Source organism: Vipera berus, assembly GCF_964194415.1.
Source record: "Vipera berus genome assembly, chromosome: 15".
Taxonomy (NCBI): Eukaryota; Metazoa; Chordata; class Lepidosauria; order Squamata; family Viperidae; genus Vipera; species Vipera berus.
Genome location: NC_138218.1, coordinates 5,803,111 through 5,825,160, shown reverse-complemented (window position 1 = coordinate 5,825,160; position 22,050 = coordinate 5,803,111). Strand labels below are relative to the sequence as shown.

The 22,050-nt window shown below is 46.0% G+C and overlaps 1 protein-coding gene and 1 long non-coding RNA gene across 3 annotated transcripts in view; one reads left to right on the top strand and one right to left on the bottom strand.

The window, feature by feature from the left end:
* Positions 1–1,235, bottom strand: part of LOC308674956 — a 10,507-nt gene extending 9,272 nt beyond the window's left edge. The window contains exon 1 of the long non-coding RNA XR_014028010.1: positions 296–1,235. This is a non-coding gene — a long non-coding RNA (uncharacterized lncRNA). The remainder of the gene's footprint in view (positions 1–295) is intronic.
* The window catches only part of ENG (endoglin), a 39,201-nt gene that overhangs the window by 9,165 nt on the left and 7,986 nt on the right, over positions 1–22,050 (top strand). For both annotated transcript variants that reach the window (XM_081339811.1, XM_081339812.1), the window contains exons 3-14: positions 2,494–2,628; positions 6,558–6,723; positions 7,763–7,928; positions 9,323–9,470; positions 11,005–11,173; positions 11,686–11,828; positions 12,287–12,427; positions 12,773–12,811; positions 14,304–14,417; positions 15,760–15,999; positions 17,427–17,496; positions 21,653–21,754. In XM_081339811.1, coding sequence (XP_081195937.1) covers positions 2,494–2,628; positions 6,558–6,723; positions 7,763–7,928; positions 9,323–9,470; positions 11,005–11,173; positions 11,686–11,828; positions 12,287–12,427; positions 12,773–12,811; positions 14,304–14,417; positions 15,760–15,999; positions 17,427–17,496; positions 21,653–21,754 — 1,633 coding nt within the window. The remainder of the gene's footprint in view (positions 1–2,493; positions 2,629–6,557; positions 6,724–7,762; positions 7,929–9,322; positions 9,471–11,004; positions 11,174–11,685; positions 11,829–12,286; positions 12,428–12,772; positions 12,812–14,303; positions 14,418–15,759; positions 16,000–17,426; positions 17,497–21,652; positions 21,755–22,050) is intronic.

Here is a 22,050-nt window from a genome sequence, read left to right as displayed (position 1 = left end):
GAGCAAAGCAGCTATTAAACAAAGCTGCAACTTTGCTTATGATTTGAACCCACCCCAATTCGCATGCCTACTTGAATTGAGGAGGAGGAGGAGGAGGAGGACTGTGGGGTCCTTGGTACTATCTGAGCTTGCTTGTTTCCTTGCAGACGTTTCATGACCCAACTAGGTAATATCATCAGTGATAGAAGGGAGTGGGGTCTGTGGAAAGGGAGGAGGAGGAGGAAGAGGTAGGGGAGGACTGAGGGGTCCTGGGTGCTCTCCCAACTTGGTTATTTTCTTGTAGGTGTTTCATTACCCAACTAGGGGATATCATCAGTGCCAGAAGGGAGTGGGGTGTGTGGAGTGGAGTAGTAGTAGTAGTAGTAGTAGTAGTAGGAGGAGGAGGAGGAGGAGGAGGAGGAGAACTGTGGAGTCCTTGGTGCTCATTGACCTTGGCAGTTTCCTTGCAGACGTTTCATGACCCAAACTAGTTAACATCATCAGCGCTAGAATGGAGAGGAGGAGGAGGAGGAGGAGGAGGAGGAGGAGGAGGAGGAGGAGGAGGAGGATTGAGGGGTCCTTGGTGCTCTCTGACCTTGGCAGTTTCCTTGACCCAACTAGGTGACACCATCGATACTTGGGTGTTCCCTAGTTGGGTAATGTAGGTGTCTGTAAGCTCAGAGAGCCCCAAGGACCCCCAAAGTCTGAGGAGGTGGTTATGACCGGGCACTTGGCCCATTTGACCCCTCGGTCTCCCATCAGCTGCCCAGGCCACCGGCAGGTCCAGAAGTCTCCGGCTTGCAACCGGAGGCCTCTCTGATGTCACAGCTGTGGCATTCAGACAACTGGCCCCAGCCTCGCGGCGGGCAGAGACCGTAGTCTGCAACTGGGAAAGAATTACTGGAAGCCGATTTCTATAAGCAGATCTCCCATCTGAAGGAGGCCGAAGAAATCTCGCGGCATTCTCCGAGGGAGGAACAATGGCTCCCGATTGGCGGGGGGGGGGTTGAAGTGGAGAGATAAAAATAGAAGCCAGCCTTCCCTGCACGCCAGTTGACCCCTCGGATTGTGCCCTTGATGGGCGGGGGGTGAGGGGGGCGCTGCACGCATTCCGTGGGGCTGGCTCTGTTATTACTGTTTGTTTGGGTGTTTCGCTTCGCATTGGATTGGGGGCAGGTCTGGGCGAGGGTTGCCCGGTCTTCACCCTCCGGTTCCTCCTCCGATGGCAGCTTTGCAAGACTTGGGGAGGATGGGAGGGCGCGAGGAGGTCGGAGCTGAGAGGCGCCATCGAAGGACCCCACCGTCTCTTTCTACCCAGACGGCAGTTTATTTCTCTGTAAGGCCACCAGCTTTGAACCAAACTGGGAGGAGAGAGATGTGGCTGAATGCCAGCCATCTGGGCAGCTAGACAGAGAAAAGAGACAAGCGGAGTGGCTGGAAGGAAGGATGGTGGATCGATAAATGGATCGACAGACAGACAAGTTGAGCGGATGGATGACAGATCGATAGATCGATAAGAGTTGGATGGGTGGATGGATGAATAGAGTAGATGGAATGGTGGATGCATGGAAGTTAGAGAAGTTGAGTGGATGAGGATGGATTGACGGGCAGAGGATAGATAGATAGATAGATAGACAGACAGACAGACAGACAGACAGACAGATAGTTAGATAGATAGATAGACAGACAGACAGACAGACAGACAGACAGATAGATAGAGTTGAATAGTTGGATGATGGGTGGATGGATGGATATGTTGAGTAGATGGAATAGTGGATGGATGGAAGATAAGAGAACTTGAGTGGATGATAGATAGATAGATAGATAGATAGATAGATAGATAGATAGATAGATAGATAGAGATAGACAGACAGACAACAGAGAAGTTGAATGAGTGGATAATGGATGGATGATGGATGGACAGAAAAGTAGAATGAAAGAATGAATGGAAGGATGATGGATCGATAAATGGATTGACAGACAGATGTTGAGCAGATGGATGATAGATAGATGGATGCATGGATGCATGGAAGTTAGAGGAGTGGATGAGGATGGATGGACGGGCAGAGGATAGATAGATAGATAGATAGATAGATAGATAGATAGATAGATAGATAGATAGATAGATAGATAGATAAAGTTGAATAGATGATGGGTGGATGGATAGATATGTTGAGTAGATGGAATGGTGGGTGGATGGAAGATAAGGGAAGTTGAGTGGATGATAGACAGATAGATAGAGATAGACAGATAGACAATAGAGAAGTCGAATGGATGGATGATGGATGGATGGAAGGATGATGGATGGACAGACAAGTGGAATGAAAGAATGGATGGAAGGATGATAGAAAAATAAATATTTCAAAGCTTTTCCTCACTGCTCTCCAAACCTTGGGGGGAGGGGTGTCTTCCCAACCTTAACTCTCTTTTTGAAGATGTGGGGTGTCTCTAAACGTTCCCCCCAATATCAGTTGCTTCTATCATGCTCAGAAACTGTCTCTTTGGTTCTCCTAGATGGCCACCCTCCAGCTCAACGTGTCTTCGGGGGCAGCCCAAGGCGAGTGCAAAGCCGCTTTCATTTTGAACGCCAACAGCAGCTTCGTCCTGACAATCCATTCCGACGAAGGTTGCCGCCTCCTCGTCATTCACGTGAGTAGCTAGCCCATAGCGGGGAAGGCAGGGGGGGGGGCAATGCTACAATTTTGGACCTTGTGGGCTGCAGTTCCGCAGGCCACGTCGGTTGCAAAGGAGAAGTCTTAAAGAGACTCGCTGCCTTCCTAATAATCTCGAGTTCCACTTTGGCAGTAGAATTGTGGAGCTGGAAGCAGCCCTTGAGGTCATCTATCCCCAGCCCTCAGGGATAGGAGCAGGAGAAAGATGAAGGAAGGCCAAGGAGAGGCGTATGCCAGTTTTACTTTTGATTTTAAAAGGCTCAGGTTTTGTTGATTCATTTAAAACTATATCTTCGGGGACCCATTCGCATATTGTAAAAATTGGGACCAAAAGCAGCCAGCCAGCCAGCCAGCCACGCATGAGAGGCCGATGAAGGGGATTCAGCCGATAAAAGAGGATTGCACAACAACCCTGTGGGGCAGGCAGGTCGCCTGAGAGCCTGGCCCCAGCCCCCTAGTAGCTTTGCCCGTCTAAACAGAGCCGTGAAGCTGAGTCTTCCCTTTGCTTGACTCCATCACGTCTATTTCCTTTCAGCTGCTGAGTTTTCTGTGACGCACAGAAAATCGGAAAAATGACCCATTTCCTCTGGGCCTCGGCTCCAGTCGGCTCACACTCCCTCCGGCCAGTTTGTAACTTTAAAAAAAAAAAACCCCAACCAAAAAAGCAACAACAACCCACAAACATTTTTTCCTATTTGTGTCTAATAATAAAAACCGGCTGACAATGAGGATGGGAGGGGATTCAGGCACAAGCCGCTATCTGATCGAGCGTGGCACCGTCGGCTCCTGCCAGCCACCCTCGCCGGCTTGCCTTCGCCGTGCTGGGTCCAGCCAGAGTGGGGGGGGGAGACCAAGAGGGCGGTGGGTGCCCCGGACTTCCTCAGACTGAAGCGGGATGGGGCGGGGGCAGAGATTACGGGCAGAGGTGGGGAGTGTCCAGGTTTTGGAAAACCCCAGCAGATTGGCAAACCAAACTAGGATCCCTACGTGGTCAGGCGGTGCCAAATTCTGTTTTTCACTGGGAAGTGAAAAGGTCTGGGGTGGGGGGGGAGGGAGGGAGGAAGGGAAGGATAATCAAGAAAGGAGGTAAGAGGGAAAGAAAGGAGGAAAGAAAGAGAGAGAGAGAGAGAGAGAAAGAGAGAGAGAGAGAGAGAGAAAGAAAGAAAGAAAGAAAGAAAGAAAGAAAGAAAGAAAGAAAGAAAGAAAGAAGAGGGAGAGAGGGATGGAGGGAAGGAAGAAGTGAGAGACAGAGAGAGAAAAGAGGGAGGGAGGGAGGGAGGGAATGGAAGGAAGGAAAGAATGAGATGGAAAAAGAGGAATGAAAGAAGGAAGGAAGGATGAAAGAAAGGAAGGAAAAATTTAAGAAATTAAGAGGAGGGAGAGAGGGACGGAGGGAAGGAAGAAGTGAGAGACAGAGAAAAAAGAAAAAGAGAGGAAGGAAGGGAATGGAAGGAAGGAAGGAACGAGACAGAAAAAGATAGAGAGGAATGCAAAAAGGAAGGAAGGATGAAAGAAAGGAAGGAAAGAGAAAGAAAGAAAGAAAGAAAGAAAGAAAGAAAGAAAGAAAGAAAGAAAGAAAGAAAGAAAGAAAGAGGGAGGGAGGGAAGGAGAGAAGGAAAGGGAAGGAAGAAGTGAGAGACAGAGAGGGGAAAAAGAGAGGAAGGGAGGGAGGGAGAGAGGAAAAAGAGAGTGTCAAAGAGAAAAAGAAACACAGAGAGAGAGAGAGAGAAGAAATAAAAATAAAATTTAAACAAGCCTTCCTAACCTCCTTGTTCAAACGAAAACAGCCCTTAACTCTTCCCCAAAACTTCCCAAAAACCCTAAACTCATTCCTAACAACTCGGGAGAGCCAAAACTGAAACATCAGCAAAATTCAGCTTCCTCAAGAAAGGGAGACTGTATTATTATTATTATTATTATTATTATTATTATTATTATTATTATTATTATTATTATTATTATTATTATTATTATTATTGAAGGCGTGGAGGGAATTGCAAAAATGTCTCGGGTGGGTGGGTGGGTGGGAAGATGCTTCCCTCCACCCTTGCAGGCCAGACTCGCCAAGCCCTGTTTTCAAGGCGGCCGACCTCTCAGGGTTGATCCTGGACGACGCCAAAATCGGAGTCTTTTCTGGGACTCGGGGCAGACAACAATGAGTTATTAAATCCTTTTGATCCTGGAGGGAGATTAGCTTTGCAGGGAGAGAAGTCTCCCTTTCATCCTTGGTGTGTGTGTGTGTGTGGGGGGGAATACAGGGCAAAACCACAAATAGCAATTGTGTTGACCCCAACACGCGTCGCTTTTAAGATCAAAACATCCGGGGACAATTCCCAGCCCAAAAACCGGGCCAGCGCCGGACTGAAGAGACAAATCTGAAGAAGGGAATTTTTTAATACAAGCCTTCGTCCACTTGCAACCGTTTGCTTAGTGAGCGTTCAAAATGACAATGACACTAGGGGGGGGGGGAAAGGGACTTTACGTCCGTTTTTCATTCTTATGACCGTCGCGACATTCCCCCCCCCTTGGTTGCGGGATCAAAATTCGGACCTTTGGCAACGGGTTCATATTGATGACGGCGTGATTCTCCTTTGGGGAGCTTCTGTCGAACAAAGTCCACGGGGAAGCCGTGTCGCTAATTGAACAACCGCAACGATTCGCTTTACCCAAAAATGGCAAGAAAAAATCGTGAAAACGGGGCAAAACTCGTTTCACAAATATTTCGCTTCAGCGACTGTCTGTACTTCGAAAGGGCTCGACTTTCAGCTTTTCATTCCCTCTAAAACCATCTCTGTAATTTTTTTACACCAGTAATAGCAAAATTGGGGTGTCATCAGCACTCACTTTGCAGGCTGCAATACCCTAAATTTTTATAATTTTTTGGGTTCCCAAAACCCTGGAACTGCTACCTGTTTCTTTTTAAAAGATGTCTTATTATTTTCAGATACACAGGGATGGTCACGAAAATACAGAAATACTCAAAACCCCACTGAAGTTTTCTCTGCCAGCTTTCTTTCTTTCTCTTTCTTTCTCTTTCTTTCCCTTTTTTCTTTCTTTCTTTCTTTCTTTCTTTCTTTCTTTCTTTCTTTCTTTCTTTCTTTTCTTTGGGTCGTTTTGTTTCATTCCTCATTTTTAAACATTTTTACATTTTGCAAACCACCCTGAATAGTTGTGGAGTCAGGCACTGTATAAATTAATATAAATCAATATAAATAAATCAATATTAATATTAATAAATTAATATTCCCCATCGTTCATAATTATTATTCTAATTATTAATGATGGTTGCTGAGACATTATTAAGTTTGCTTAACAGTCAGGAAACATTGTAAATAAATGACACTGCTGGGGAAAAAAAATCCCAGTGGTCTATATCAAATAAACTATTGGAAACAAGCAAGAATGATGTTGCTAAAACATTGCTAAGTTGCTTAGTATTAATAACTATTGTAATAAACAAGCAGGAATTAAGAGGCCCGAGTTTCAGAAACGTGAAAAATGTATCTTTTGTATTAGCTGCATGGAAGCGAAATCATTTCCACCCAGCATTTGTTTGAGTACTGAGTTTTATTTCAGGTAGTCCTCGACTTGTGACAACTGGGCCCAACATTTCTGTTGCTAAGCAAGACAGCTGATAAGTGAGCCTTGCCCCATTTTACGACTTTTTTTGGCCATGGTTGTTAAACGAATCCGGCTTCCCCCTTGACGGAAGGTCGCAAAAAGGGATCACGGGACACCGGGAGGCTGCGGTCCGTCATAAATACGAGTCGGTTGCCAAGTGTTTGACTTGACCACGGGGGAGGCGGCAACCTCGTTAAGTGTGAAAAGGGCTCACGAGTTGCAACTTCGAACGGTCCCCACTAAATGAACTACCTGTACATTAACATAATCATTGTTTTTCTCTAGGGTCCTCGTAGCTACGTCATGCCTTCTTCCCATCATAACTCCACCGCAACCAACCTGCCTTTCTCCGGCGAGCAACTTTTGATGTGGGCCAAGGAAACGTACGGAGGCGTCTCTTCCTTTGCGGAGTTAGAAGACCCTCAACGGATTCTCTTCCAAGTAGGGAGAGGTAGGCATTGTTAAAACCTCGCTCCGCAGAGATTTCGCCCCCCCCCTCCCCAGCTCAGTGTTCTCTGGGACCCCTCAAATCGATCCATCGTTCGTTCACTCACCTGGAACACTGCAGCCAATTTTGGTCACCGTATCACCAAAAAAAAAAAAGATGTTGGGAGTCTGGGGAAAAAATCCAGAGAAGAGCAACTAAGATGATCCAAGGCCTGGAGACCAAAAACATACGAAGAACGGCTGTGGGATTTGGGGTTTAGCCAGTCTAAAGAAAGGAAGAAATAGGGGAGACATGATAACGGTGTTCCAGGATCCTGAACAGAGAGACAAATAAGGAGAATTAAGGAGAAACTTCCTAACAGTGAGGACAATTAACCAGTGGAACAACTTTCTTTTCTCTTTCTCTTTCCTTCCCTGAGTCTGTGAGAAGAAGAGATGCTGTTGGGTTTTTGTTTTTTTTTAAAAAAAACAACTATAGGTGTCCCAGATACTTCATCCTTTTTTGCAACTTTTCTTTCTTTTTTCTTATTTTTACCTTTTCTTACTTTACCTAATAAGCAGGCATATACATAGAATGAAGGCTACTGCTAAGCTTGTAAGCCGCCCTGAGTCTTCGGAGAAGGGCGGGATATAAATGGAATTAAAATAAAAAAAAATATTTCTTCCCTTTCTTTCTTCCCCTCCCTCCCTTTTCTTCCTTCTTTCCTTCCCTCCCTTCTTCCTTTCCTTTTTCCCTTCCATCCATCCTTCCTTCCTTCCTTCCTTCCTTCCTTCCTTCCTTCCTTCTTTTCTCTTTTTCCTTCTCTCCCTTCCCTCCCTTTCCTTATTTTTTGGGGGAGGAAAGGGAAAAAAGGGAAGAATAGATGTCCAGAAATGTAGTGATAAATTAGAAGAGCTAGGGTGGTCTGGACACACACACACACACACACACACATACACACACACCATAAATTCCAGGTTGGAGGTCTTCCTTCCTTCCCATCAAGATGGTGGAGAAATCACAACTCTCCAGAAAAGCTCATAACTTCTCTCTCTGTGTCAAGAGCCCAGCGCAAAGGAAGACTGCATCCTGGCGCAGAATTTCAACGCCGAGTCCTATCTAGAGGTAGAGGTCCTTTCCCACAAGGTGGAGACGTGCTTGGATTCCCACAAAGCATCTGGAAACGTGGCTCACATCCTGTGGCTGCAACAGAGTCCATCAGACGAGAGGTATGATTTCTGTGGGGGTGGTGAGTTAGAAGGCCGCAAAAATAGTCCTTTTTTTCCTGAGGTTGGAGAAGAAAGAGGGCCCAAAGGAGCTTTTTTTCAGGAGGCAACTGGACTTTCTTGTTTTTCTTTGAAGATGTTTTGCTTCTCAACCAAGAAGCTTCTTCAGCTCTGACCGGGCGGTGGGGAAATGGGAGGATTTATACTCCTTGCAGACCACTTGGTCATTTGCCTTTTTTTAGAGGGTCGTTGAGCCCACTTGGAGGTTTACCTATCTGTGTCCTCAGGGTCACCTGAGTGGTGCAAATGAGTGTGAGGCCTTCTTGGCTGCAGGATGTTGTCTGCCCTGGGTCCCTTCCCTATGGGTAAACCTCCAAGTGGCCTCAACGACTCTCTAAAAGGATGCAAATGACCAGCGGTCTGCAAGGAGCATAAATCCTCTCATTCCCCACCATCCAGTCAGAGCTGAAGAAGCTTGTTGGAGGAGAAGCAAAACGTCTTCAAAGGAAAACAAGAAAGTCCGCTTGCCTCCTGGAAAAAAAAACACATTTGGGACAACCGTGACCTAGAGGACTGAGAATCTCCATAGACGAGAAGAAATAGACTTCACACCTTTTTCAAGCTTCAATTTTGAAACCGATAGACACCTTCGCCTCGGTTCTCTTTCAAAGTTGTGCCGCTACAAATTTCATCCTGGAGAGGGGTGGGGTGGGGGGGAAAAAGTGTGCATCCGGGTGTGTTTTTATGCCGCCAACTTTGTGCAGTTATCAAGTTAAACAAAAAGGGAAGCCTGGGCTAAAATCAGCATCCTGCACAGGGCCAAACTAAAATTCGATCGTGATTGTTGAATAACTGCTATTTTCCTTGAACTTGTAGACAGAATTTTTGTTGTTAGTTGCGAAGTCGTGTCCGACCCATCGCGACCCTATGGACAACGTTCCTCCAGGCTTTCCTGTCCTCTACCATCTTCTGGAGTCCATTTAAGCTCACACCTACTGCTTCAGTGACTCCATCCAGCCACCTCCTTCTCTGTCGTCCCCTTCTTCTCTTGCCCTCAACCTTTCCCAGCATTAGGCTCTTCTCCAGTGAGTCCTTCCTTCTCATTAGGTGGCCAAAGTATTTGAGTTTTAGCTTCAGGATCTGGCCTTCTAAAGAGCAGTCAGGGTTGATCTCCTCTAGGACTGACCGGTTTGATCGCCTTGCAGTCCAAGGGACTCGCAGGGGTCTTCTCCAGCACCGTAGTTCAAAGGCCTCCATTCTTTGGCGCTCAGCCTTTCTTATGGTCCAATGTAGACAAAATAGGACCTCCCAAAGAAGGAGATGCTTGAAATGTACCTTAAGGTTTGGGAAGAAAGGCGATTCTTTTGTCTTCACTTTTTGCGTGGTTTCGTTTGCAGGATGCAAACGGTGGAGCTGAACATCAAAACAGTTTGCAAGGATGGCCGTTGGGAGCAAAAAGCAGAGCTGCCCATGGCTTTGTGGCTGAAGAGCCCCCAAAACACGCTGTGGAAAATGGGCCACGGGTTTTCATTTGTGCAACTCTTGGTAAGAATTGATGCTGGGGCGGGGGGGAGAAACCAAACCTCTCTTTTTCTTCCCCCCCCCTTTTTTTGGTGCATTCAGCGCCTCTTGGAAATTTATGGGTGAAAGGAAGCAGTACAAATTACCTAAGGCGGGGGGGGGCAGATTTTCAAAATTAGCCCAAATCGTTTTTACTGGGGCGCTGAGTGGAACGCCAGAAGACCCTAACCCAAACCCTGTCCATTGATGAGAAACAACCCCCCCCCCCTCTCTCTCAAAGTGACCCACAAAAAGGGGCGATGACATTTTGAAAGGAAGAACTCACACCGGGAAATGTTGTACGGGCCAAAGTGGGTTCCCTGGGAAATTATTATTATTATTATTAATTTTATTTATATACCGCCCTTCTCCCAGAGGACTCAGGGCGGTGAACAGGGCAAATATATAAAAAATACAAAAATACAAAAGTTAAAAGGAATTAAACATATGAAATGTAGAAATGTAGATCTAAAAAAATGGTGTGGAATTCTCCCTTCTCTTTTTCGTCTTGGTTTCTGTGGAAGGAAAAGTTTCCTGGGGGAGGGAAAAAATGGGGAGGGGGTGTTATGTTAGCAATACAGGAAGGGGAAATGGTTTAAAAATGGGTGTGGACTGGTCACTATTTTTTTTCCCTAAGACAGTAATTCTAAATAATTTCTAAGGCTAATTCTAAGATTGTTGCAGAAAGGTGTTTTAAGCCTTCTTCTTCGCCCCCCCCTCTTCCTCTCCTTCCTTTTGTCGCCTTCATCTCTTCCTTCTCTGCATTTTCTCCTTCTCTTCTTCCTCCTCTTTTCCTCCTTCTGCTTTCTCCTCCTCATGCTCTTCCCTGTCTTCTCTCTCTTCCATCTTCTCCTTCTTCTCTTCCTCCTCCGTGTTCTCTTCTTCTCCACCTCCTTCTTACTTCCCCACCTCCTCCACCTTCTCCATGTCTTCCTCTTCCTCCTTCTCTGCCTTCTTCTCCATCTTTCTCCATCTGTTCCTCCTCCTTCTTCTCTGCCTTCTCCTTCTGTGTCCTCCTCTTCTTCCTCCTCCTCCCCCTCTTCCTCCTCCTCTGCTTCTTCTTCTTCTCCTTCTCCTCCTCCTCCTCCTCCTCTTCTTCTTTTTCTTTTTCTTCTTCTTCTTCTTCTTCTTCTCCTCCTCCTCCTCCTCCTCCTCCTCCTCCCTCTTCTCCTCCCTCCTCCTCCTCTTCTTCTTCTTCTTCTTCTTCTTCTTCTTCTTCTCCTCCCTCCTCCTCCTCCTCTTCTTCTTTTTCTTTTTCTTCTTCTTCTTCTTCTTCTTCTTCTTCTTCTTCTTCTCCTCCCTCCTCCTCCTCCCTCTTCTCCTCCCTCCTCCTCCTCCTCTTCTTCTTCTTCTTCTTCTTCTTCTTCTTCTCCTCCCTCCTCCTCCTCCTCTTCTTCTTCTTCTTCTTCTTCTTCTTCTTCTTCTTCTTCTTCTTCTTCTTCTTCTTCTTCTTCTTCTCCTCCTCCTCCTCCTCCTCCTCCTCCTCCTCCTCCTCCTCCTCTCTCTCTCTCTCTCTCAGGCATCTGGTAAATATTCATTCGCTACCTGGTCTGGGGTGCACAACGGTACGATGCTTCCCGACAACAAGGAGGAACTGATTCAAAAGGCCCGCAACAATTCCTTCGTGGCTTCTTACACCGAAATCCCTTCAGCTAAAACCATCAGCCTGGAATATAAAAGGATTTGTGGTGAGTCGGTACAATACAATCCGGGTTGGAGGCAGCCGGCTGGATCAGGGCAAGGAGAAGACAATATTTGCAGGATCTTGAGGGATCCATATTCCATGGCCTAGCAGTTGGAAGGCTTGTTGAGTTGGGTTGAGTTGGATATTCCCAACAGTTCTCGGGAAACTTAAAGAGCTTGGAAAGAACGATGGGGCTCTGGAAGAAACAAAGAGCCAAGAAACCAAATTTGGAAGATAGTTACCTCAAAACAGCCAGTTTTCTATTACCTGAGCTTCACCTCTTGATCGGAAGTTCTGGAGACCTTTTTCTGTACCAGTCATAGATCCCACAGTCTGAAAAATCACTGGAAATGCTGGCCTAGGCTTTCTAGATCCAAGGTCCTTTGCTCAGCATAGGACTTGTGGGGATATGGAGCACCATCTATGTTGACTTGAGCCCCTGGGGAAACAAAACAAGCCATGATGGTCAAGCTCAAACTCTACTTTTTAATGTCTCCTTGGGATCCTGTTTTACAGGCTCAACCATAGTCACAACCACCCCACCACCCCAGATGGCAGAAAACCTGACCGTCAAGGTCCACCAGCTCATCAACCTTTGCAAGCCGTGGAAGTGCTTGGACAGCAGCATTGAAATCGCTCTCCTCAAGATCTATCTGGCGGTAAGGAAGTCCAACTGGGATCCTGGGCAGTTCTGCCTCAGTTTCCCCATCCCTCTTCCTTCCTGGAGCCCTTCCGGTAAGGTCAGCCACTTGGACTCTTCCAGAGAGGTTGGACTACATATCCCAGAAGCCCCAGGAAAACTGCCATGGATCAGAAATATGGGGGGGGCGGATCACTCATCCCAAACGAGTCAGCGGTACCTTAGGACACACTGACAGATTAAATGATTACCACATAATTCGAATTACTGAAATTCCAATTCTAATGATGATGATGGAAGGGATCTTGGAGGTCATCTAGTCCTGCCCCCTGCTTAGCGCAACCCCCTGCTTCTTTTCTCAGCAAACCTCTGGAAGAGTCCTGTTAAATCCAGAAGCTTGCCCATTCTCTCCTTGGGTTGTCCCTGTTGAAACATCTCCCAGCTAACCCTGGTTTGTCCTTCTCCTTGCAACCCCAGGCTTTACCTACCAGGGTTGATGCCATCACTTTGAAAGATCCCAGTTGCAGGGCCAGGGACAACACAACCCATTTTGTCCTCAACAGCATCCTGGACAAATGTTCCACCCAACTTGAAGGGGGTGTCCATGTGAAAAACCAGGTATGGTATTTTTTTTCTACAAGTTGTTGCCCCCCCCCCACAAATCCTGGCCTGGTGCCCAAAACTCCTGTTCTGGAACCCCAAAAAATCCTTATTGGAGCCCCCAAATCTTGGCCTGGTTCCCCCAAATCCTGGCCTGGTTCCCGCAAAATCATAGTTTGGAACCCACCCACCCCTTATCCTGGCCTGAAGGGCCCCCCCCAAAAAAAAATCTTGGCCCGGAGCTCTTCCAAATATACAGGGTGTTTTATGCAACTCTTTTCTCTTGAAGCCAAATTATTCAAAAACATTTCTATCAAACCGCCCACTCTTTCTTTCTTTCTCTCTCTCTTTTAATTGTTCCAGCTCATCCTGACTCTACCCGTGTCACCGGGAAAAGTCACGGTAAGAAGACAGTTCTTTTCCCTCTGAAAACCAATCCCTGGCTTATACTCGGTTTAATGAATTTCCCGAGGCTGGGCTCTTTATTACTCGGGTGAATTCTTTTGGGTAGGGCTTAATACGGGGCCCTCGACAAGCACACACGGCAGCTTTTGAAAGAATTACTCCACTGCTGTGTTTTTTTTTTAAAAAAAGTCAGAAGAGGAGGCGACGAGTATTTTTCTTTTTAAAGAAAAGACAGAATTCTGCTTTCTTTAGCATGCAAAAACGGGGGGGGGGGAATATGTTGCAGTCTTAGCCATATCTACCCTGAGATTCAAAGGGACATCCCATTACACACATATATATATAGAATTAAACCCTACAAAATGGGAACGCTTAAACACACAAAAAGATACTTCTTTCTCTAGCCGTGCAAGTGACTGACCAAAATCCCTAATTCTATTCTCTAACGTTAAATAGAGTTGAATGGAATGGAATGGAATGGAATGGAATGGAATAGAATAGAATAGAATAGAATAGAATAGAATAGAATAGAATAGAATAGAATAGAATAGAATAGAATAGAATAGAATAGAATAGAATGGAATAGAGCAGAATAGAATAGAAAATAGAATAGAACAGAAAATAGAACAGAAAATAGAATAGAATATAAATTACAGAATTAGAATAGAATACATTATAGAATATAGGATAGGATATATGATAGGATACGATAGGATAGAAGCTGGAAGGGACCTTGTAGGTCATCTAGTCCAACCCCCCACCCAAGCAGGAGGCCCTACACCATTTCTGACAGATGACAGATAAATAACATTATCTGTATGATCTGCAACTGGCGGCCCACCTCTTAAAAGCAGGCCTTGGCCCTGGCTTAGGAGAGACTATCAGAAGAGATTTGTGAGAAGAGCTTTCGAATTTTGAGATGGTACCTGGTAGGAAAATTAGAAAGTACCGTGAAATGCAAGGTCTCGCATTTCTGCTTTGGAAAAAGGAATCGGTGCAAACCCCCACAAGCATCGTTTTGTCCGTGATTCATGTACAAATGTGCAATTTTAATTTTATTTTTTAAATGGTTCCGTGCAAAGGCTTTCAATTTTTCTCCTTTGCAAACCTATCCATTGGCGTTATTTCAGCCCCTCTGAAACTCTGTAAAGATGCCGTTGGCAGATCTGGGGAATCTTTTGCTGGCTTGCAAACGGATCGGCACCACGCCGATCCACTTGCACACTAAGGGAACAACAAAGGTCCCCAAAGATGCTTTTTCAGGAGGCCACTGGACTTTCTTGTTTTTCTTTGAAGACGTTTCGCTTCTCCTCCATCAGCTCAGAGCTGAAGAAGCTTCTGGGATGAGAAGCGAAACCTCTTCAAAGAAAGACAAGACAAAATCCAGTTGCCTTCTGTAAAAAAGCACCTTTGGGATAACTGTGATCTGGAGGGCTGAGAATCTCCATGGAAAAACAAATGAATCCAGTTGTTTGATCCTCGGCTGCAGGTGCCCTTTGAATGTGATCTACCAGAGAAAGTTTCTCTCCAGCTTTACAACTCGGAAGATTTCAACGCGCCAAGCACTCCAGTGATACAAGCTCACCAAATTACCTACGTGGAGGTAAGGCTGGTCTTGGGGCTTTGGGGTAGGAAGTTAGACTTCAAGCTCCAAGGACAGAAGAGGGGTGTTGGGAGCTGAGGTCAAAGGAAGGCTGTGTTCAGACAACCCAGGCAAAACCCAGCAGATGCACACTTGCAAAACAAAGGCGAAAACACCTGCAAGACAAGTAGTCCTTGTCTTGATGTGGCTTCACATCTTGGCCCAACTGAGCTTGTTGGGTGAGATAATAATAATAATAACAACAACAACAACAACAACAACAACAGTAATAATAGAGTTGGAAGGGGCCTTGGAGGTCTTCTAGTCCAACCCCCTGGAATGGAATAGAATAGAATAGAATTGAACAGAACAGAAAATAGAATAGAATAGAATAGAATAGAATAGAATAGAATAGAATAGAATAGAATAGAATAGAATAGAATAGAATAGAATAGAATAGAATAGAATAGAATAGAATAGAATAGAATAGAAAATAAGGAATAGAATAGAATAGAATAGAATAGAATAGAATAGAATAGAATAGAATAGAAAATAAGGAATAGAATAGAAAATAAGGAATAGAATAGAATAGAATAGAATAGAATAGAATAGAATAGAATAGAATAGAATAGAAAATAAGGAATAGAATAGAATAGAATAGAATAGAATAGAATAGAATAGAATAGAATAGAATAGAATAGAATAGAATAGAATAGAATAGAATAGAATAGAGAATATGGAATGGAATGGAATGGAAGGGAAGGGAAGGGAAGGGAAGAGAAGAGAAGAGAAGAGAAGAGAAGAGAAGAGAAGAGAAGAGAAGAGAAGAGAAGAGAAGAGAAGAGAAGAGAAAGAGAAAGAGAAAGAGAAAGAGAAAGAGAAAGAGAAAGAGAACAGAATAGTTGGAAGGGACCTTGGAGGTCATCTAGTCCAACCCCCTGCTCAGGCAGGAAACTCTACACCATTTCAGACCAATGGCTGTCCAGTCTCTTCTTAAAAACTTCCAGCGTTGGAGTATTCACAGCTTCTGGAGGCAGGTAGTTCCACTGGTTAATTGTTCTAACTGTCAGGAAGTTTCTCCTTAGTTCTAGGTTGCTTCTCTCCTGGATTAGTTTCCATCCGTTGCTTCTTTTCCTGCCTTCGGGCGCTTTGGAGAAGAGGTTGACTCCCTCTTCTTTGGGGCAGCCCATTTAGGGTTCTAGGTGTTGTGTGAATATGGGAAATAGGTTAATTCAGGGATAAAGGAAGGGGTGAGAACAGGGGAACCAAAGCCACCTCCGTTTCAGATAACTGTCCTTGAAATAACGTTGTGACTAAGATTGTCTCGTTTTTTTTCCTCCCCCATCGCCTTCCCCCTCCATAGGTCTCGCTCCGAACAGCCATGAAGCAGTTTTCTCTAGAAATGGGAGACTGTTTCTTAAAACCCCGAGACAGCCCGCCTCAGTTGCTCTTGCACCAAGGGGTCTCTCTGAGTTACTCAGTGGAGACCCTGAAGTCCCCCAGCCCGAAGACCCAACGCTTCAGCTTCACCTACAAGCCAGAGGAAGAACTGTGGTCCATTGATTCAGCCACCTTGGTGTGCATGGTCCATCTGAACACCTCTGTGAGTTGGCCTCTGAAGAGCTTTCTTTGCCATGATGGGGATGTCCATTGAATTGTGTCTGATTCTTGGTGGTTCTTTGGACCAGCTCTCTCCACATCTTCTGATCTTGCCCTCAAAACCTCTTTGAGTTGTTCTATGCTCTGGCTGGTGTCAGCTTTGATGCTGTCCAGCCGCCAGGTTCTTTGATGGCCTGGTTCCCTTTGACCACTAATTCTTCCAAACGCTGTTGCCTTCTCCAGTAAATTTCCTTACGTGACTTTTTCAGGAGGTAACTGGACTTTCTTGTCTTTCTTTGAAGACATTTCACTTCTCATCCCAGAAGCTTCTTCAGCTCCGACTGCATGGTGGGGAAATTGAAGGATTTATACTCCTTACAGACAGCTGGTCATTTGCCTTCTTTTCGAGAGTCGTTGAGGCCACTTGGAGGTCTACCTGTGTCTTCAAGCTGACCCATTTGCACCTCTCAGGTGACCTTGAGGACCCAGATGAAATTCCAAGTGCCCTCAATGACTCTCTAAAAGAAGGCAAATGGCCAGCTGTCTGCAAGGAGTATAAATCCTTCTGTTCCTCACCATCCAGTCAGAGCTGAAGAAGCTTCTTGGATGAGAAGCAAAACGTCTTCAAAGGAAAACAAGAAAGTCCAGTTGCCTCCTGAAAAAAACACCTTTGGGACAACTACGGACCTGGATGGCTGAGAATCTCCATAGATTTTCCCTTGATGGCATGGCCAAAATAAGTGAGATTTTGTGATTTTTGCCTTCCAGTGAGATTCAATGGAGGTATTTTGGCCAAATGTCGCCCATTCTTCCTCAGTTTTGGAGGTTGGATGGTGAGGTGACCTCAACTCTACCTGTTTCCTTTAAAAAAAAGTGTTGAGAAGCAGCTGGCCTTCTCTTCTCCAGTGAGATACAGGCAGTCCTTGACTTATTCACCGATTGCTTAGTGGCTGTCTGACGCTACGACAGCCCTCAAAAAAGAAGGCCCGAATTCCCAATTCTGAGGTGGCCCTGGCAACCAGACCATTTGCATTGTCCTGCAATGACGTGACCACAATTGCCTACATTCACTGCCTTAAACCAAGTTTATTTTCAGTTTCCAGCCAAAAACGCTCGTTGCAGACAATGCAGACTTTGCAACCATCTCTGCTTAAGACTACCACCAAAAACTAACATAAAATGGGGCGGGTTCCACAAGCGCCACAATTTACAACCGTCATGACCCACAATGAAAATTCGGGCCTCCATTACCATCGTAATGTTGAGGACTACCCGTGTTCCTTTGCGTAAGAGGAATTTAACTCTGTTTTGTGTACTTGGTCTGGGTCTGAAGGTGTGTCACTTGTCCTTTATGGCATCCCTAATAACTCTGGAAAAAAGAAGAAGTTTGCTGTTGCCAAAGGAGGCAGTTTATTTTTCCTTCCTTTTCAGAACGACAAGCGCCGAAGTTACGAAGGCTCTTTAGATGTGATGCTCAAAAACTACAATCCTGGATCCCACAGTGAGTCGACAGCTCTTTCCTGTAGAAAATAAGTGCATTGTTTGCCCTCTTTGACCTGTGGTTATTTCACAGAAAAGTTGGTTCACGCATATAAACGTCTGTTTGGGGAAGGGCACCCTCCGTCTGTACAAATCCGCTATGTAAGGCTGAGTACAGTGTGGAAAGCTCCTTTAAACACCCACGGATTGTTAAAAACAGTACCATTTTCCACTTCTAAAATTCATGCACTTCCAAGGACGGAGGGACACCATTCCATGATGGCGCTTGTGTTTCGGATTCAGAATCTGTGGAGAGTTGTTCTTTCCTCTCCTGTCTAGCTTAAAGGTAAAGGTTCCCCCGCACACGCGTGCTCATCGTTTCCGACTCTAGGGGCCGGTGCTCATCTCCGTTTCAAAGCCAAAGAGCCAGTGCTTGTCCGAGGACGTCTCCGTGGTCATGTGGCCGGCATGACTAGATGCCAAAGGCGCACGGAACGCTATTACCTTCCCACCGTAGTTGTCCCTATTTTTCTACTTGCATTTTTACGTGCTTTCGAACTGCTAGGTTGGCAGAAGCTGGGACGAGTAACAGGCGCTCACTCTGCTATGCGGCACTCGGGATTCGACCCGCCAAACTGCCGACCTTCTGATCGACAAGCTCAGCGTCCTAACCCACTCAGCCACCGTGTCCTGCGTCTGTCTAGCTTAGCCTTCCCAAAAATTCTTTAACATTTCTCCTTGTGTGGCCTCCACTGTGTTTGTCTTCCTTTCAAACTTACCAAAGGTGAAAAGCCTGGTAACCACTAGATGGCAGGAGAGAGGAATTTTCAGTATCTCCCACTGCCCTCTAGTGAGCAGTTATAACAGAAGGGATCTTGGAGGTCTTCTAGTCCAACTTAAACTATTTCAGACAAATGGTTGTCCAATCTCTTCTTAAAGTGATGGAGCACCAACCACTTCTGGAGGCAAGTCATTCCACTGGTTAATTGTTCTAACTGTCAGGAAGTTTCTCCTTAGTTCTAGGTTGCTTCTCTCCTTGACTAGTTTCCATTCCATTGCTTCTTGTCCTGCCTTCAGGTGCTTTGGAAAATAGGTTGATCTCCTCTTCTTTCTGGCATCCCCTCAAATATTGGGACACAGCTATTGTATTATCCCTTGTCCTTCTTTTCGCAAAATTTGCATTATGGTGGCCCACTTCTGAAACTCCAGCTCAAAGCGGTAAATCCTCTCCCATCTTTCTCCTTCGCCTGGCTCAAGGCCTTCATCATACCCACGTCTGCTCACCTCGTGATAGCAACAACTTGTGATGCCTGCACTTCCATCTCCACAGGGGCCACACAGGGTGGTCCTTTGGCCCAGCCGGAAGGTGTGCACCATGACCTTGGCTAGTGGCACCTCTGAGCCATGGAGCTGCGGTTAGAGAAAGCACGCATGGACAACGGAAGAGGATTTGGGATAGAACGGAAGCCAACCGGTACCGCCCAAGCCAGAGTTGGATAATGGTGGGTGAGGTGCCATTTTTGATGCAGAACAGTGACAGCCCTGAAGGACCTTATCTCCTCCATTATCCCAGCTGATGTGGCTTTTGACTTCGTGGAGCACAGTCGGCGTCCAGACGTCTGTGCAAGGGAAGGAGATAAATGATAAAGAGTTAAGCAAGCAGGAAGAATCCCATCTTTCCAGACGGATGTTCAAGAGATAACGAGAAGCAGCTGGCGTACAAACCGACCCGATTGTTGGCGCGTGGCCTCCAAGTCCAGAGGTTCTCCTGGAGGCAACTCTGTCGTGAAGGAAGAGGACAAAAGGTTTTGGATTTAACGGCAGAGATATTCCCCCCCCCAAAAAAAATGGAAAAGGCGTTCCTGAGAATCTCCTTGGCTTCTTCTTTAGCAGAGGTCCATGTCTCCGTTTGAAGTAGACCTTGAGAAGATCTGTCCTTGCAGGATTTTGTATTTGAGGACAATTCAATAGAGCTTTGGCTCTCAGGAGGCAAGCAGAATCTGGAGAAAGAAGCACATATAACCAGGATAAAACCAAACAGAGTTTCATTTTCAGACACACTCCAACTAAGACAATTGCCCTTCCTGTATCAAACAGTCTTTTTTAATCACATTAAAAATGGCAAGTTGATGGGGGTTTGGTGAAAGGAAGGTGGACGCAGAGGGTGCCCCTTTCTTTTGAAAGCAGAACATCTGCATCGTTTCTCGTTTTTTTTTAGTTCTCCTCCGTCAGAGAAGGGAAATTGTTCTTCCTTTCTTCCTTGTGTTGTGGGGGCTGTTTTTCCTGGAGACTTGTGTAGACCCACAAGATTTCCCACTGTGAGATGTGTAGGGTGAAGGGGGCAGATCTCCCAAAAGAAAACAAAGCGACTTTGATTTTAGAATCCAGATCAGGTGAAGTATTAGTACCGCTTTATAAAGCCTTAGTAAGGCCACACCTGGAATGCACCATCCAGTTTTGGTCACCGCATTACGAAAAAGATGTTGAGGCTTTGGGAAAAGGGCAGAGAAGAGCAACGGAGATAATGAAAGGAGACTTAAACATATGAAGGATGGTTGCAGGACTTGGGTATGACCAGTCTCGAGAAGAGGAGGAGTAGGGGGGGCATAGCAGTTTTCCAGTATTTGAGGGGCTGCCACAAAGAAGAGGGGGAGTCAATTTATTTTCTAAAGCACCAGAAGGCAAGACAAGAAACAACGGTTGGAAACGGATCCAATGAGAGAAGCAACCTGGAATTAAGAAAAAAAACTTCCTAACAGTGAAAACTATTAACCCGTGGAACAGCTTGCCACTAGAAGTTGTGGCTGCTCCATCACTGGAGGTTTTTAAGAAGAGACTGGACAGTCACCTGTCTGAAATGGTACAGGGTCTCCTGCCTGAGCAGGGGGCTGGACTAGAAGACCTCCAAGCTCCCTTCCAGCTCCTATTCTGATTGAACTTCAAGAGGGATGACCACAAGGATGAAATTGCCAATGTTCTGCTGACTAAGATTTGGGGTCCTGTGGCCGTAGGAACACAAGGATGGGGGAAGGCATGGAAGGGGCCTCGTCACAATTCCTTCCTGCGAACAGAATAGAGTAGAGTAGAGTAGAGTAGAGTAGAGTAGAGTAGAGTAGAATAGAATAGAATAGAAATTAGAATAGAGTAGAGTAGAGTAGAGTAGAGTAGAGTAGAGTAGAGTAGAGTAGAGTAGAATAGAATAGAATAGAATAGAAATTAGAATAGAGTAGAGTAGAATAGAATGGAATGGATTGGAATGGAATGGAATAGAATTCTTTATTGGCCAAGTGTGGTTGGACACACAAGGAATTTGATGTCAATATGGATGTTTTCCGTCCTTTTGGAGGTCCTCCTTCCTGCCTCGCTCCTGTGTGGCTCCCGCCAGGCAGGGAAAACAATAAAATGAGGAAAAACTCTTGACACGAACTCAGCCCCAGAGGAACTTGGCTGAGCTCACTGCGCACGTCGGACGGTGTTCCTTCATACTTTCAGTGTCCTTGTTTTGAAACAGACCGCAAGCCTTGGGGGGGGAAACCTGACTGGTCTTAAGGAAGGTGTCATTTGGGGGGAAATAAAGCCGGCTTAGAGAGGGAAAACTGACAGGCAGTCCTCTACTTACGACCACAATCAGGATAGGAACTTCCCCTGCTAGGTGAGGAATTCATGACAATTGAGACCTACAATTGCTAAGAGAGGCGAGTTGTTCAGGGACATGTGCCCAATTTCGCCACCTTTTTGCCGCAGCGGCGAAGGGAGTCCCCGCGGTCGTTAAGTGAATCACACGGGTCGTTAATGAAATCTGGGCTTCTCCCGTTGACTTTGCTCGCCGGAAGGCCGCCAAAGGAGGATCACGTGACCCACCCAGGGACACAGCAACCGTCACACGTACGTGCCAGTTGCCGAGCGATCTAATTTTGATCACGCGACCTTGAGGAGGCTGCTGTTCTGAGTTTGAGGAACGGTTTGCAGGTCGCTTTCCCCCCCCCTTTTCCAATTGTGACTTTGAACAGTCATTAAATGAAACGTTTGTAACTCGAGGACCACCTGCAAGGGAAATATAGAAGTACTTGCATGCGTGCAAAGTTGCCCAGGCAAAACGAAAATTATACTGCTTTAATTTGAGAAGGAAGCTCTTCCAAATCCGCCTTATTTTAATGTGTTTAATTCTTTCTTTTTAGACCAAGGTTTGAGGATCAGCACCGTGCTGGGCATCGCCTTCGGGGCTTTCTTGATCGGAGTCCTGCTCACTGGGGCGTTGTGGTTCATCTATTCTCACACTCGTAAGTTGTGTCACTTCCAAGGGAGGCTTGTTTGCATGATGGAGAGGGGGATGAAGGGAGGGCACCCACCCAGCCGAACCCCCTTTTAGAGGGGAACATTGCAGTCCGAGCTCAGCAATCCAAGGGGGCCCTAGAAACTGATTTCTGCCTCGTGGCTGCTAGTCCTCATGATTCTGGAGAGACGCAGTTAAAACGGGAACATCGCCAGCTCTTCGGCCGTCGGTTTAACTCAAGATGGCCAAGCGGAGCGATCTTTCCCAAGCCTTATCTGGGGATGCAAAGGGTGGGATCGGCCA